Source organism: Poecilia reticulata, linkage group LG3 (genome assembly GCF_000633615.1).
Source record: "Poecilia reticulata strain Guanapo linkage group LG3, Guppy_female_1.0+MT, whole genome shotgun sequence".
NCBI classification, from domain to species: domain Eukaryota; kingdom Metazoa; phylum Chordata; class Actinopteri; order Cyprinodontiformes; family Poeciliidae; genus Poecilia; species Poecilia reticulata.
The window spans coordinates 7,582,429-7,598,136 of NC_024333.1; the positions used below are offsets into that span (position 1 = coordinate 7,582,429).

Sequence of the window (15,708 nt, forward strand, 5' to 3'; positions counted from 1 at the left end):
ATATGTCCTCATCTTGGTGCTGGAAGAACTGCTGCTTGAAGCTGAACACGAGCTGCAGCGTCCTGCATTAAGCAGCTTTCACACCTGTTTAATTAAATGATCTTGTGTGAATTTTCATTTGGAGCCGCTACACTTCACCACAATATCATTTGCCATATGGCATAGACAGACTGCAGGAAGTATTTCAGGATAGAGTGGAGCATGTGTGTATGTGTGTGTGCGCGTTTGAGTGATTTAGTTCAGCAGGTGCCCAGAAAGCCTGAATGATACGCTAATGCACTCCGGACTAATTCAGATCACTCCAGGTAAATTAAGTATAAAAGCAGAGAAAGACGTTTTTGCGTTCCGACAAGTCGAAGCGCTCTCGGTTGCTAAGGGAGAGATTAGACGAGTCTTCACTGTCCTTCACACAGACAGCATGCGTGGCTCTGCGTTGGTAAGAATGCTACAATTCATCTGTTGTTGGTGGAGATGAAACTGAAAGCTTGATTTCTGTCCATCTAATCTCTTTTATTGTGCTAATCTTGATTAAATGACGAAGCATATTGGTGGTTTGCACATCAGGGTTAGCTTAGAAGCCAATATGTGGAATGTTGCTCCTTTGAATGCTAATTGAGTTTAAAAGTGACACACAGAGGCTTCAGTGTTTTTACACATCTGCGTGATCACATGTGGGGAGAATCGTACAGCACTGCTGCTAATTTAGGGGGCTTTTCTTTTTTTTTTATGTAGTTGGGAATCAAACACAATCCCTGAAGTCAAATCCTTGTTAGAAAAGTTGCAGATCACATAGTGGCACCTAGTCAAATGTCCGATTTTGGACATTTAACCAACTAATTTAAATCTTGCAGAGAATCAGTGGAGAGAGCTAAAGATTAGGGTTATGGTAAGAACACCTTCCAATTCCAACAAAATTTCACCGCCTAAGATAAATTGATAAAAATACAAATACAAGACTGGGCAGCCATTATAAGAAGGGTTTGATTTGAAGTATGAAATCATAGCTGAACTGTAAAATCTTCTGATGGTTTATATCCCAATAAACCAGAGGTGCACCTGTTGCTCGTATCTCTGGGGCTCAGCACTGTCCCCCATCAGTGAGGCCTGATACTCTCTGCACATTTATTTACAATCAGAAAGACTAAATATGTCACACACATTCATTAAATATGTCAAACAAACTGTGGAATGTCAATATATGTAGAAAATGTGTAAACCACACCGGATTCAACTATTAAGATGGGCAGTTAAAAGCATTTTTAGAGCGGCTCTGAAGTATTTACACATTTTTGGGTGGCTCTGATCCTCAACCCCTACGGGGGCCATGTTACCATAAAACTTCCCATTGTGAATTTATTTAAATAGTATTTCAACACAATATACACAAAAAATGATATATACTATTTTGTGTTGCAAAAAGCAGCACAAATTATAAATTCCTTGTAAATTCCAACATAATACAAAAACCAAATCAGTTTGAGAGTGACATCTTTCCCATATTTGATCTCCTACGTCTAACGCAAATACAATGGACGACGTAAGAAAGAATTTCGGATTTAATACTAAACACAACATCTTGTTGTCCTGACTTTCGAGTGTGCTGTACAATCAGAAGAATGTGCCTTAGTCGTCCAGTAAATTTGAAGCAGAACCTATTTTGGAAAAAGGAGCCGCAGAATTGATTGTTCACATCATGAAGGAACAAAGTTAGCCAAGAAGACCCAAGATAAATATTTGTGTTCAATATAAAATCAATCAAGTGTATCCTTGTAGCACATTTCAGCAAGAAGGTGCTTTGCATCATAAAAACACAAGTCACAAATTGAGAAATCAGACAACGCACATTACATTTTGCCAAGTGCTATTAGCAAAATCATCATTAAACAAAAATAATAATGGACAATAAAAGAGCCTGAGTTGCTTTGTAACTTCTCCACAGAGGCAAACTTCTTTATCTTCAACACCAACAGAGAGCAGTCCTTTTAAAAACATAACATTTTAAACAATTTATATTCTTACCTTTAACTTATCAGGTCAAAAGGCAGAGCTTCTGAAATGTTCACAATTTCAAAATGGGTTACTGCCCATATTTTGCGCCGTCGATCAAAGTGAAGGCATCCGAGTTGTGACCTGGGGTTCATTCAAATAATTTTACGAACCAAATGATTAAATCAACCGATCAAATATAGACAAATAAATCAGAGAAAATTATTGACGTACAAACCTATTAAAGTAAAACGTGGCTTGGAGTAATAATTAAAAAAAAAAAAAACAATTACACATGGGGACAAACATGTCAGGGAGCTCATCTTGGCATGATTGAAAGCGGGGCCAATAAATGAACAGACAGGTTTAACTGTAGTCATTAATGTTCATCTCCCCGTGTTCCTGATGGGAAACCTCATTAGGAATCTGTTGGTAGCAGCTGGCCTGCTATCCTACCCCATTACTGATCCACTATGCCAAAACCTCTGCCACCGTCAGCTCACCCCCGCCCCCCCTCACTCTCCATCCACCTCCCTCGTGTCTCATATGACATCTGTGTCTCGGGGTCCTGTGATGGAATGCTGCTCGCCTGCTATTTCTCTGCAGGTGCTCCCTGTTGGCTGCCGTCTATTTCGCAGCCGCGCCGCTGCTGCCGCCGTGGCTGAGTGACCTGTCAAAAGGCTGGGGCGGGGACGGCGGAGTCCCGGTTCATGCTTAGGGAATGAAAAAAGGGGATAAATGCAGATGCTTCCCATCACAGCCTGTCAACCTGGATAGATAAAAAAAAATAAAAAATCAGTCCCTCTTTGAGCTTACCTGCTCACTCTCTGTCAGCTTAACCTCAGCGTTTCTCCTCCTCCTCCATTACAGAAGAAGGTCGCGGCTGTATTTAGTTACAGATGAAGAACTCGGTCCTTTTTTCACACAAACCCATCTTTAGGAAGCCTTTTGGTCATTCTGGTGCAAACTAATCAAGTCAAATACTTCAAGACTTTTCATAGTGCTGATAATATTTGTATTATTAAAGTTTACAAATGACTGTTCCTTTTCAGTTTTGTAGGCAGCTAATGTCATTAGGGAACTAAACTAGTTTGCAAATATTTGGAGAGTCTTTATAGATTGTGTATATTGGGCACGGACGGGTTACCGGTATCAGGGTTTTAAAAAGTTTCCTATTACCATTTAAAGTGCTTTTAATGAGATAACAGAAAGAGACTGGAGTTTTTTTCTGCCCTACATTCTTCCCGTGTTTACAGCAAAGTGCAAACATGATGTAACAGAAGGCTAGGCATGGGTCAGTCACTAGTAGCAAAGGTTTTAAAAGGTTACCGTTTAAAATCTGATGAACCATTAAAGATTACTGGGACGCCAAACGCAACAGAAAGTAGTTGAATGACAAAAGTTTTCCCTTAGCTGTAGCTATGGAGCTCAAAGTAACAAAGAGCTGAATCTCCACCTTTCTGGCCCATTCCCAGTTAGCTGCCAAGCTAGCGTACAGAAAATAATTTCAGGCTGTATGGAAATGGAAATACTTTCATAAACAATACGGGTAGGTAAACCAAAGGAGTGCCTCCTAACACTCCTCTTAAGGTAATCTTAGGACATTTACTAAGCTGTAAGTGGTGTGTTTGTTAGAAACCAAGTGCAGGGTACCTAGCCAAAGTTAGCTAGCTAACCAAAGTTAACTACCACTATCAACTTGATGGAAAAGTACATACTTTTCTGTTTATGTGAGTAGCTTGACCCTCATGACCAAGCATGCTACTCATGCTATCTTTAGCTAGACATATGTAGTTTTCAGTGCGGCCTCCTAGGGGGCGGTAATGTGCTGGTTTTCACCCTGTCAACTCAGAAGAGAGGAAGAACATAAACAACCAGAAATAAAGAAATCTGCATCTCCCCAGAATGTCCTTGTCCCCGAGATAATTTAACCACTTGGAAACTTATTCAATATTTTTGCAAAAATGTAGCCGTTATTGCTTTATTTTTTAAAGTAGTAAACAAGAAGGATGTAGTCATTTTGATTTTTATGTAAGTAGTGTCATAACGTACAATCGTGGTATTTGCGCATTGGTTATAAGAAACTCAAACCAGCCTGTTCTCAGATATAGTGTGGGGCAAATACCACCATATGGAGGTATAAAATAAAGTGATCTATATCCATGTGTCACGGTTTTGATGTTAAGGATTTTTAAGTTTTTTAAAAAATGTTTTCTTTTCTTTCAAACTAGACTAAAATAGTGTTTTCACCAATGAAAGAAAAAAAGCTGATACATGACACTGAAGTGGCAAAAAGGAATCGCAGACTCGTTTTAGAACAAAGTCATTCTGGATCATAATGTGGAAAATGTGCACTCATCCCTGCATGGATTGTGTAAGAATGTTAGATGCTTAACTCGTTCCTTGAAATTGCATAACCCGGCTCAATCTACGTCTCTCTCACACCATAAAACAGACTCCTCTGTAGACAATAATCTCCCCGAAAGGGTCAAGGACAAGATTTACACCACACGAGACCAAGGAAACGTGAAAAGTGAAATGAATGGGTTATTATGAATGAATATTATGCTAATATCGTTTCTACCAGGCTTTAATGCTCATCGTCATGCCTGAAATATTTAGAACAGGACATACTCTCTTTGCCGATGCAAGGCGAGCTTCATGCTGCTGGAATATGGCTTACTTGATGCAAAAAGTGCTGCGTCTGAGCTGTGAAAGCTCAAGAAACCAGAATCGAAAGCGGCGGCCAATTCCATTACTTCACTGCAATTTATTTAGGCCGTATTTCCGCAGTTTGAGCCGACCTCGCTTCGCCGTGGATGAGCTCAGAGCTGAGAGGGCCTGGCTCCAAAAACACGGTGCAAAGTCACTGCAGTGAGGAGAACAGCCCCCTTCCCTGCCAAAGGGGAGCTTCCCCCAAACAAGAGGGCCTTTATCTGACTGAGAACCCATAAAGAATCGTTGATTTTGAAGCTGAAACACTGGCTAAAGTCACCATAGCAGCAAGTGAAAATCAAAATAAAAGCTGCGAGGCTTGAGAAAGACCTTCCACTGTTTAAACCGAGACTGACGGTACAAGCAGAGGCAGAAGCACGGAAAAGTACAGAAAAAGGCTTCGTCGGGTTGCTGACGTTTTAAAACGTCGTGCCAACTTTGCTGCAAAACTTCAGGGGCTCCTGCCTTATGCTCAGAAATCACAGGAACAGAGTTCCCAACAGTCCGCCAATATTGTGGAGAGGAAAAAAAACAAAAAACTACCAGTTTCAAACAGATTTGTTCTGGAGATGCTCAACAAAAAACAAAAAGAAATCAACAGCGGATCATCCTTCAGCATAAAGAGAGCGATCGAAGAAACGTGGAACAGAAAGAAAAGGAAAAAAGAATTCCGACGTTTTCAAATGGGGAAACATTAAACTTCCATCATGAATCCATATAAACGTTTTCCTTTGGCATTTTAGGACTCGGAATTCTTTTGTAAAACCCAAACCGCCGCACTTTACAAGTCACATCTGGGAGAAAATCTGTCCATTTTGAAACGAAATAAACTAAACAAGGCCGTTCGCCAGAAGAAATAACACAGTATTTGGCCGCTCCTGCACGGGACTCATTCATCAGGGTAAGAAGCTGGCGTTAATTCGACGAGGAACACGCTCTGAACTTCGTCAGCACGCCAGCTGTTTCTCCCTCACTTGGGTGGCGCACGCCTGTATAAAAAAAAAAACAAAAAAAAAAAAACACCCACCCATCAATACACACACACACAAAACACACACCATTCAGCCGCGCGTGAAGCTGCCAAGTGCCTTCAGCCGATTTCAAGACGGTGGCGGCGAACTCAACTGAGGAGCGCTCACAGTCATCCCTCTGTCGCCGCCTGCTCCCCACACCCTCAGCAAATAAGAAGCTCCTTTGAGTCAGCAGAGGCCGATGGTGTGTGTGTGTGTGTGTGTGAGATATCTTCCGTTTACAGAAGCGGCGGGCGGAGCACAGTGATCAAACAAGATCATGAATGTTGAAGGAACAAAGACTAATAATAGGACAGAGGGATCATAATTTTAAATCATTTTCAATGACTTAAAATCATTGAAAAGTTCATTTACTTTGGCGATTCAATTCAAATATTTAAAAAAAAGTCATACTGACTCAGATGCAGAGATGTATTTCGAACACTTTTGCTTCCTCATTTTGACAATTCTTGCTCAAATGACGCTCATTTAAACATTAGAAACTTGTAAAGTGTGAAACCGACAGAAAACCCGGAAAGCCTTCTCTCATGTTTGTGTCTTCTATAGTAATTTGTATTTCTGACGAGTTGATTTTGATTTTATTTGCTTTGTAGTCAAAAATCATTCAAATAAACTCTTAAACCACACCACTGTGTGTGTGTGTGTGTGTGTGTGTGTAATGAATCTGCAGTGTATACCAGATTACATAATCAACTTACTAAAACCAGTCCAGATTTCATTGATACAGATACTCAAAGTAGACAAATACTAGAAAGCATCTTCAACCAGGCTGCATTTATTTCTCCACTACTGCAAAAGACTTTTCGGGGAAAATTCATCACAACTTGGATGCCCTCCAGAAACGCAGCAGAGAATAAATCCTTGTCTGAGAGCTGCAAGGTGCTGGACATCCAGCATGGAAAAGAAGGTTATTATAATGTGTCTCGAAGAATAGTAATTTTTCTTAATTTACAACTAAGGACTGTGGGGTTTATTGGTGCAGCTTTGCAAGATTCTGCAAGATAACCGACATTTTAGCATAGTTGAAGCCAAAAAGACGGAGCTCCTCCTCATTGTCTTAGTAAAACATTTTCCATTTAACGTAGAAACGATTGTATGTAAGCTCAGCTCAGATGAGTAATAATCCTGGAAGATTTTACCTGAATGCAAGGGCCAAAAGAAAACACCAGGTTGCTTGCTCTACAGCTTGCCGCAGCTACAGTGTAGCTGGGAAAGACGTGCACTTTGACCCCGTATGCGCTGAAAGTCTGGGCAACGCCAGGCTGCTTACAAGAACACGAGCAACTGTGACTGCGGCGCAGCAGAACATAAATATTACAGGACGTATCTCGGCAGAAGATGACGGCTCGCTCGTCATGCAGCATCCACTTACATGCCTGCATAGAGCTGCGACTGTATTCATACGTCAGGAGAATCATTATTTCTATGTAAACTGTTTATACGTGTCGCTAAAAAAGAAACGGGGGAGAAGAAAAGCGAGCCGCTAAGGCTTAGTCACAACAGAGAAGATTTGATCCAGATGTCTTGGAGATTGCAGAGGTATGTTTGCAGGTCCTTTTCGGGACGTTTTTAAAGAAAGAGCTCTCACTGACATCTCAGATATCCATCTGAAGCGCTGCAGCGACGTCGCGGCGAGGCTTTACAAGGCTGACGGCGAGCGGTTTACGGCTGCAGTGGAGCATGACACATTTTCCACAGCAGAACTAACGATGTTTTTCAGGCAGAAATTGTCCAAGTTCTCCAAAGTTTTTTAATTTTGTTTTAAAATGAGGAAAAATAAATTCTTATTATGAAAAGCTTCTAAGTAGGTAGGTAGGAATGCATGGATGGATGGAATACATAGGTACATCATAATGGATGGACAAAACACAAATAATGGATGGATGACAAAAAAAGATTAATAGTGGAAAATGACCGGATGGATATTCCAGCTTTGGAACAAATAATATTTCCCATGTTCCACTTTCAGTCTCAGCTTTCAGCTTTAGAAATTCCTCAAATCAAATTCCAAACGGCATGGGAACTCTGTCTCCAAAGAGAGGGCACAGGTTGGTTTCTATTTTAAATCACAAACTGGAATTTGGACACTGGATCGGAGCAACATGTGTGTCACCCTGGAGGCAGATAAAAGCAGCTCTTCCAGAGCTCATTAAGCCTGAGCAGAACAGCACAGCTCTGACACTGCAAGCCCACCACGGCCGCTTCAACCTTACATCTACGAAAACAGGGACAGGGATGTTTCCAGCTCAGTCTCCTGCAAAGGATACAGCTGTTCTAATGTCTCGCGGGTAACCAAGCCTCGGAGGAATGCGCACGCTGTTCAGCACGGACAGCTCTCTGGTCTCCCGACATCACTTCATGGTTTTTTTTGGGGGGGCGGGGGGGTTTGACATGAAAAGGTCAGGCAGACATCCTGTCAGCAGAGCAAGAAAATGGGTGCTTCTGATATCTTCTTAAGATCAGCGGGAGATTCCCCAAAGAGGAGCTGAAGTTCAGCTCTTAGAAGGAAAAATGCAGCTGAAGAGAACGGCCTGGATGCAGGCCGACGTCGGTTGGGCTCCCATTCGCAGCAATTCGATTTAAAAAGGTTACGTTCAGTGTTGAGAGAGCGAGCTCTCTACGGGTACAGAAGATTACATCTTTTAAATATTCCATTGCATTTGAAAGATGCATAACATGTGACTCAGCAAAGCAGGTTAAAATGTATGTAGCAGAGCAGAAGGTGAAGAAGACTTAATGTAAAAATGATTAAAGCTGCAAACCAGAAAGACAACACTGCAAAGCTTAAAGAGAATGTGGAGGGCTCCTGATTTTAGGGTCACAACCAGCTGAGGACTTCAGGATTTATGGGAGAAATTAAACCTACCAGCTGGCTTAGGAGCGCCAGGGGATGCCCGCGGAAGTACTGCTGGAATCGGGTAGGCGGACATGGGGACAGATGGACGCCTCAGTCGAGGAGCAACAGATTTCCGTTGTCTCTCTTTGATAGCTCACAACACAAGCCTGGCTTCTCTCCGCTCAGAGTCGCCCAACCCTTCAATGAGCGATCACAGCAACTCTAAACCTGGCTATGTCTCATAGGAGGGACACTGTGTGTTTTCAGGATGGTGAACAAGCATTAAGCTTCCAGTCCAACGGCTAACATGTGAAAGATTTGTTTGCTGAGAAACCACAGTAAATGAAAATACACCGATTTGGACGGATGCCGATTCGCTGTTGTCTTTAGTCTTTTAAAGAGTATAAAACATATAAAGGCTCAAATAATTTGAGTCTTTATATGTCTATTAAGACTCTGTCTTAATAGACATTGTCTATTAAGACTCTGTCTTAATAGACATTGTCTATTGTCTATATGTCTATTAAGACTGTCTTAATAGACATATAATAGACGTCTTAATAGACGGGGTAATTTGGACCCCACACATTTTTTTATTCTGTTTTTACGAGATGTTTTTTTGTGTGGTTCCAGGAACTGACAGTCTGTCGGGACAACTCTGACCCCCAGTTCCCCGTTGTCTGACCATGACATCTGCCACGCTCCTCCTTAGCGTCAAGCTAAGACCACAGGAGTGTTAATAAACAGAGATAATAAGAATATCTTCAATCGGGCATTGAAGCAAGTCCCTAAACAAGGCATTGCCGGTTACGGGAATCAACGTTTTAAAAAGATAGCCGAAACACAAAATTTTCCGTCATAATGTTTGTTAAGTTTAAATCCTTTTTAATAAGATGCTACAGGTACAAGACAGACATTGCGCACAAGCAATACTTGTCAATAGTCTGCATTCTTTGGTCAACCTGTGAATTTACATAAGGCGGAGCACCAACTGGGTGGGACAATGGAGACTTGACAATGGAGTCTGGGCAATAGTTACTAATGTGGCCCTTGGGGAAAATGATAGCACACCCCTCTTTTTTATTTTTTTTAAGTTTAGAGAAACTAAAAAGGTATATTGCATGAAGAGTGATTCTGTTTTAGCAGCAGCAGAAGTAATAGCTACAGCAGCATCCAAGCAAATTCAGACGCCAGAGATCCATGTCAGCTGAATGTGGCTGACCTCCCCCTCCCCTGACACACACACACACACACACACACATACACACACGCACACACACACACACACACGACCACCAGCACAGCCCACCAACAGATGTCAAGCCTTCCATCCTGCAGATATTGATCCCTGTTTCACACTTTCAGTAACTGCTTTCATTTAAACCTTCACTAATCTAGATGTAGAAGGGCAAAAGAGAGAGAAAAAAAAAAAGCCAGTAGTTCTCACCTAGACATCACTTGCAAGAAAACACAGAGCGTCAACCAGATGTACCACATCCCCTCTGACTCCCCGTCTTGCACCAGCAGTTGGATATGAGCACCAAATCCAAACTGGGCAGCTTCATTAGCGAGGCAGAGGAGTCGAACGGTTTGCCAAGTGCACAATTATCCATCCCCTCATGGACAGGGGTCATTATGAGCGATTGGAGGCCATAAATAAATTATCAGTAAACAGCACACTCTACCCAGCAGAGACTGTTTCTCAGTCTGCATTATGCCACTCCCCACTCTTCCCCCTTTCCAAATTCAACAGCTGAGACCAACATGTGCAAAAGATTCCTTCCTTTTGGGCTTAAAAAAAATGAAGTTAGAGGTTAGAAAAATGCTTTATTAGGTTGCGGTTACAAATTAAATTCCCAGCCTTCCCCCTCCCCCCCTACCTTTCTCAAAAACTGGAATGCGGGACCACCGGAGTTTGCCAAACAACATCACAAAGGTGGTAAATTATGTTCTTAAAGGCTAGAATCCTCCGGGAAGACCCTAAATGCAGCAAAGAAAACAAAAGGGTGGATGTTTGGAAAGCCTCTGCAGAGTTGCATCCGAGGTGGTCCGTGAGGATAAGACCCCAGAGAGAGAGAGAGAGAGAGCACTGTAAGAGCGGAGGATTGCCGAATGTTTGCACATTTTAGCGAGTTGTTTGCACTGTCCACGGGGAGACAATCAGCACACAGCTCCCTCCCAGGAGGGCCACGGAGATAAGATAGTGCCTAAATGGATTTTATTCTCCTCTGACTGGGACTTGTTTACAAAAGCCTAACTTATTAAGGCTTTTTTTTTTAAATCCAAACAACTCCTCACGAGCCATGGAGGAGGGAAGAGAGCAGCGGGTTGGTTCAGCTTTGGTGGCTTATGTCAAAGAAAGAAGCAAGAGAGACTTTTTTTTTTTTGTAAATAGTAAGTCAACTTTTCAAGTTAGAGTCACAGGTCTTCCCGCTTTGATAGAGATAAACTGTGGCTTCAGTCAGGACTTCAAAAAAAAAAGTGTTTTAAATAGACTGAAGAAGCAGAAGAAGAAGAAGAAGAAGAAGAAGAGGAGAGCGCGGGGGGGGGGAACCCCACAATTAGTAACGTGAGACTCTCTGCGTGTGGGTCCCGGCCCAATTCTCTGGAATCAATCAAAGCTCCCGGAGGAACTCCCCGCACCCCTTAATCTCCTGGTTTTATTACTTTCCAGACAGTCAGCCTGTTTCAACCCTACCCCCCCGTCTTTCTTTTGTACTAAACTCCGCTAAAGCCAAGGAGGAGCTTTTTCTTTTTCCTCCAGTCTATCTCTCTCCCTCTCTCTCTATTGCCATCTCTTCCACTACCGGGGAGCGCTTTTCATTCAGGAGAGGGTCTTTCATCAGCCTGCACATGCAAGACAGTCCAACAGCTAGCAGAGGCCCATCACTTTCACTACTTTCATCCTTTTAACTACAAAAAAAGGAGAAAAAAAACGATGAGTTCTTCTCACTACGACACATTAACTATTTTGCATATCACAGGAATTAAGAGCGAGAATCTGGGCCACGTTGCACAACAGTCGGAGATGTTCAAAATTTTCAGATCACATGCTGCTGATCTTGACTTCGCCTTACAGCTTAGAAGAATAATATGACCAGAGGTCAGCATCGACCAATTTTTCCTTAATTTGCTCTCACCGGGCGATCGGCGGAGCTCTGGGTATCGGGAAGGAAATGCTGATGATAAGGAGTGTTAACATGCACGCTACGGTATCTGTGAGAGTGTCCCGTTAATCTAGGAGACGTTTCCAGCTCTTTGTTTCTAACGATTTTTCACAACGACGACATGAGAGGACGTCATTTTAAAATATTTGGTAAAACCCAAAGAGTTTCATGGTGTTTATCTATCTTCGAAGCATGTATTGATGCCGGGGTGATGAGATCTCTGCTGGTCTGATGAGGCTAAATGATTATCTGACATGTATCACTAATGATTATTTTGAGCACAGAGACAACAATCAATCTGGAAGAGATTCAAATCAGCTAATTTCCCTTTGATTGTGTTTGAAAAAAAAAACATCAATTTTTTAATGGTATTATCCTCATTTATCCAAAGCCCTAACTTCTATCAAGGTGATTTTAAATAAATAAATAAACATGAGGAAAACATGAGAAATGCAATTTCAATAAGAAACAGACAATAAATGGTGACAGTTTTTTAAGGGGGTGAAGGAGATGAGTAAAGGTAAATCTTACAACCAAAACATGTTCAATTTAATTGCACTGGGGTCCCTCAAGGCTGTGTGTTTAGTCAACTGCTAACACACTAACCCATGCCTGAAAATCCACGAAGAAGACGAGCAAAACCTTACCACGATCATAGGAATTATAGAAACTTAGAAGTTGGATCACTGCATCTCTACTTGAGCTTAATATAAATTTAACAAATGGGTTGGGTACACGTGCATTAAAAGCAGAAATGTCTCATGTTCCCTATCTTGACATAAAAAAAAAACAAAGAAAAAAAAAAATCACAGGACGTTTTCTACAGAATCCAGGTCCAAATTGAAATAGAACAAAAGGAAAAACAAAAATACTTACTGACCAAAAAAAAAAAAAAAAACAGGTCAGTGCATCGATATAAAGCATCTTGTGCGACCACTCAGCTTCACACACACACACACACACACACACACACACACACACACACACACACACACACACACGTATCCACTGATTCATTCAGTCCACAAAGCAAATGTCTGTAGATGTGTTTGGATCGTCCATCTGTAGCCGATCCAGAGACAGATACATCGCCAGTCTGGTTCTTTTAGGAGACAGACCGTAGCAGACAAAAGGAGGGGAGTGTGAACGCACGTTGGGCTGGTCTGGGATCAAACAGCGCGCGTGCTCATGGAAAAGTAGCCTACTTTCAAAGTTAATGAGCTGCTGACCTGAGCGCCCCAGCCTTACGTTATAAGGCTTCTTTGCGGAGATATTTCCCCTTCCTCGCGTTCGAGTTTTGCCCCAGACCCAAACCCAGTCCCCACCTACAGGTAAAGTGAGCTAAAAGGAGGCGGGAGAGGAGGAAGCCTGCAGCTCAGAGACGTGTTTTTACCTTTGTCGACATGCTTTGCCGCGTTGGTCTCCGTGAAGAGAAAGGTGAGACAGAGGAGAGAGAGGAGCGCCAGAGCTCCCCGCTCGGCCATCACTTTTCACGAATAAATCTCTGCAGGCTTTCAGGAAACCTCGGAGAAGATGTTGAAAAGCCCTCCAAAAAAAATTTTAAAAAAATAAGAGCTAGATATATCCTTAGAATCCCAGGCAAACCTCCTGCAAACACATCAAGGAGGGTAAAAAAAAAGAAAAAGTTCAAAGTCCTTAAATGTGCAAAAACATCCAGATCCCGGTACTTTTCGAGCTGCGCTGGTGAAACAACGCAGCTGGAAGGAGAGCACCGCAGGTTAGAGACTGTTTTCTCAACTTGGTCGAAGCAGAGGTCGTAAAGAAGAAAGAAGAAAAAAAAAAAAGAAAAGAAAAAAACACACCACACTGAGATCAATCCATTGCCGCGGAGGCGCTGCCTCGCAATAGGTTTTGCGCACTACTGCGCACCAAACAGATCACTACAGAATACTCCGATATCTACCGGGCACGGAGGAACAAAACAAGAAAGAGCTCCGTTAGAGAAGAGATAAGTAATCCGAGCAGAGAGGAGAAATCTGTGCCGTGGCCAGCTCACCGCTCAGGGACGGGACGTAAGAGTGAGCAGCGTGCTGAAGGGCTGGATCTGCGGCTCCCCGGAAAACAGGGCGCGGAGTCTGGCGGAAGCTCGGATCCTGGCTCGTTTGTGAGCTCAGGCAGAAACTAAAATACGGTGTGGGACTTCACCCACAGCAGAGAGGCTTCAGAAAAGATTAAAAATGTAACAATCATCCTGATGATTTTGATGAACCTCGCCCAGGATGCCAGGGTTTGAGTGGAGCCTAGTACTGAGGGTTGTGTTAAAACGTTGGGTGAGTAAATTTAGGACAGAATCAGGGATGGCTCTAGAAATGTTTATCCCACCAGGGGTGGTGGGATAGGGGCTCCTGTCACACAGGATTTTTGGCTTGCTGTATATATGCAATTCAGCAAGCCAAATAGAGGTGGCTAGTAACTAGTTACATTTATTTGAGTAAGTTTTAGGGGGAAAACATGTACTTTTCTGAGTAAAAGTCTCAGTACTTTTTACTTTGAAGTATTACTACTCTTATTTGAGTAAGATGTTTGGGTATACCAATGTGAGTAACTTCAATTTGTTTGTTTAAACCAAAAATCCACCAGACACAGACAAAGTTTCATAGGTTTTACTTTGAAATAAATGTAAAAAGGGAAAACATTCTTTTACCAGATGTTATTTTGTTATTTACATGAATTATTTTCCCCCTTGGTCTTTAAAATGCCAACATTTCCACGTAACTTTATGTTCTGTTCCTTCTGATGATGTAATTTTTAAATATTATATCATTGATGACAGCTAGGTTTTCCTTTTACTTGAGTAAAAAACATGTTTTAGAGGTATTACTCTTACTTGAGTACAGTTTTGGGGCACTATGATAACAGCAGTCAAAGCTCGTCTTAAACAAAGCTTATTACTAATTCTGTTTTATGTTATTTGATCTTAAAGTGAAACTTACCCCCAAATCAACTTTTTTTTCTGGTAATAAACCATCTGAATAGATTGTTAAGGGTGCCATCTTTCTGTTTCTGTACAAATTTGGACATTTTCATGTAAATGTGTTTTGCTGTGCAATATTGTGGCTAAAACTCTCTCTTAGGTTGAACAGTGGCTAAGCAGCGGACTTTTCCTGTATTTGCTAAATGCCTTTGACATAACATTGATGATTTTTGTTTTTTTAATGCAAAACAAACCAAATTCCTCATCTGCTTGTGGGACAATGTAACCAGTGGATCATATTTACAGATGGATATTTAAAATCAGTTTCAACAATACTGAGTAATTCAAGGAATATGTCTAAACAATTAAAACTCCAGGAAAGGCCGTTTAAAAACGGTTTGCAAATTTAATAAAATCAATTGCTCTTTGTGGTAAGGAATACATCAGGACATTTATGCACATTAAAACGATTTAAATAACATGCTTGTACACTTTTGTCTCATGTTGCTGCTGTGACACCTGGATTTCCCCAGTAAAAGATTATTCTATTCCATTATACAATCTGTTGTTGATAAACTTCTTCCTATTGGCTATCAGGTTTCACATTGTGCTGATATTCTGCAATGAAATAAATCTCGACGTTCACTTTATGTTCAAAGGACATAAAGTGAACGTCCTTCGTGAAATGTGGAACTAGGCTCAGTTTTGAAGAGTTTTCCATGCCACTCTGGAGACTGACATCCAATTGAAACGCTGTGAAAGAAGATCTGGGTTCATCTCGCCACATTTCCAGAGAGTTCAGAAGCAGTGACGCTAAGTTATATTTCACTTTGTGACAGCCAAGTCTTCCCTTTAACAAGCTTCACAGATAAATCTACGCCAGCTGAAAATGTTCCCCCAAAGAATAGGGGTATTTTTTTGTTGTTGTTCCTCTTCAGGAATATCTCGAGGCTAACATCTGTAACCCGACTCTTGTGGATGATTTCACATGACGGCTGGAAGTCGGGAGATGTGATTAACACCCGTAAGTTTCGGATC

The 15,708-nt window shown here is 41.7% G+C and overlaps 1 protein-coding gene across 17 annotated transcripts in view; it reads right to left on the reverse strand.

Annotated features, from left to right (window-relative positions):
- neo1a (neogenin 1a) overlaps window positions 1-13,835 on the reverse strand; it is a 210,264-nt gene extending 196,429 nt beyond the window's left edge. For 4 of the 17 annotated variants that reach the window (XM_008404713.2, XM_008404711.2, XM_008404710.2 and 1 more), the window contains exon 1: window positions 13,129-13,833. In XM_008404713.2, the coding sequence (XP_008402935.1) occupies window positions 13,129-13,219 (91 nt within the window). In that variant the 5' untranslated portion in view covers window positions 13,220-13,833. Of the gene's footprint in view, window positions 1-13,128 lie in introns of all 17 variants that reach the window. The other 13 variants (XM_008404715.2, XM_008404714.2, XM_008404708.2 and 10 more) reach the window with 6 other exon arrangements.
- Between the last annotated feature and the right edge of the window lie 1,873 nt (window positions 13,836-15,708).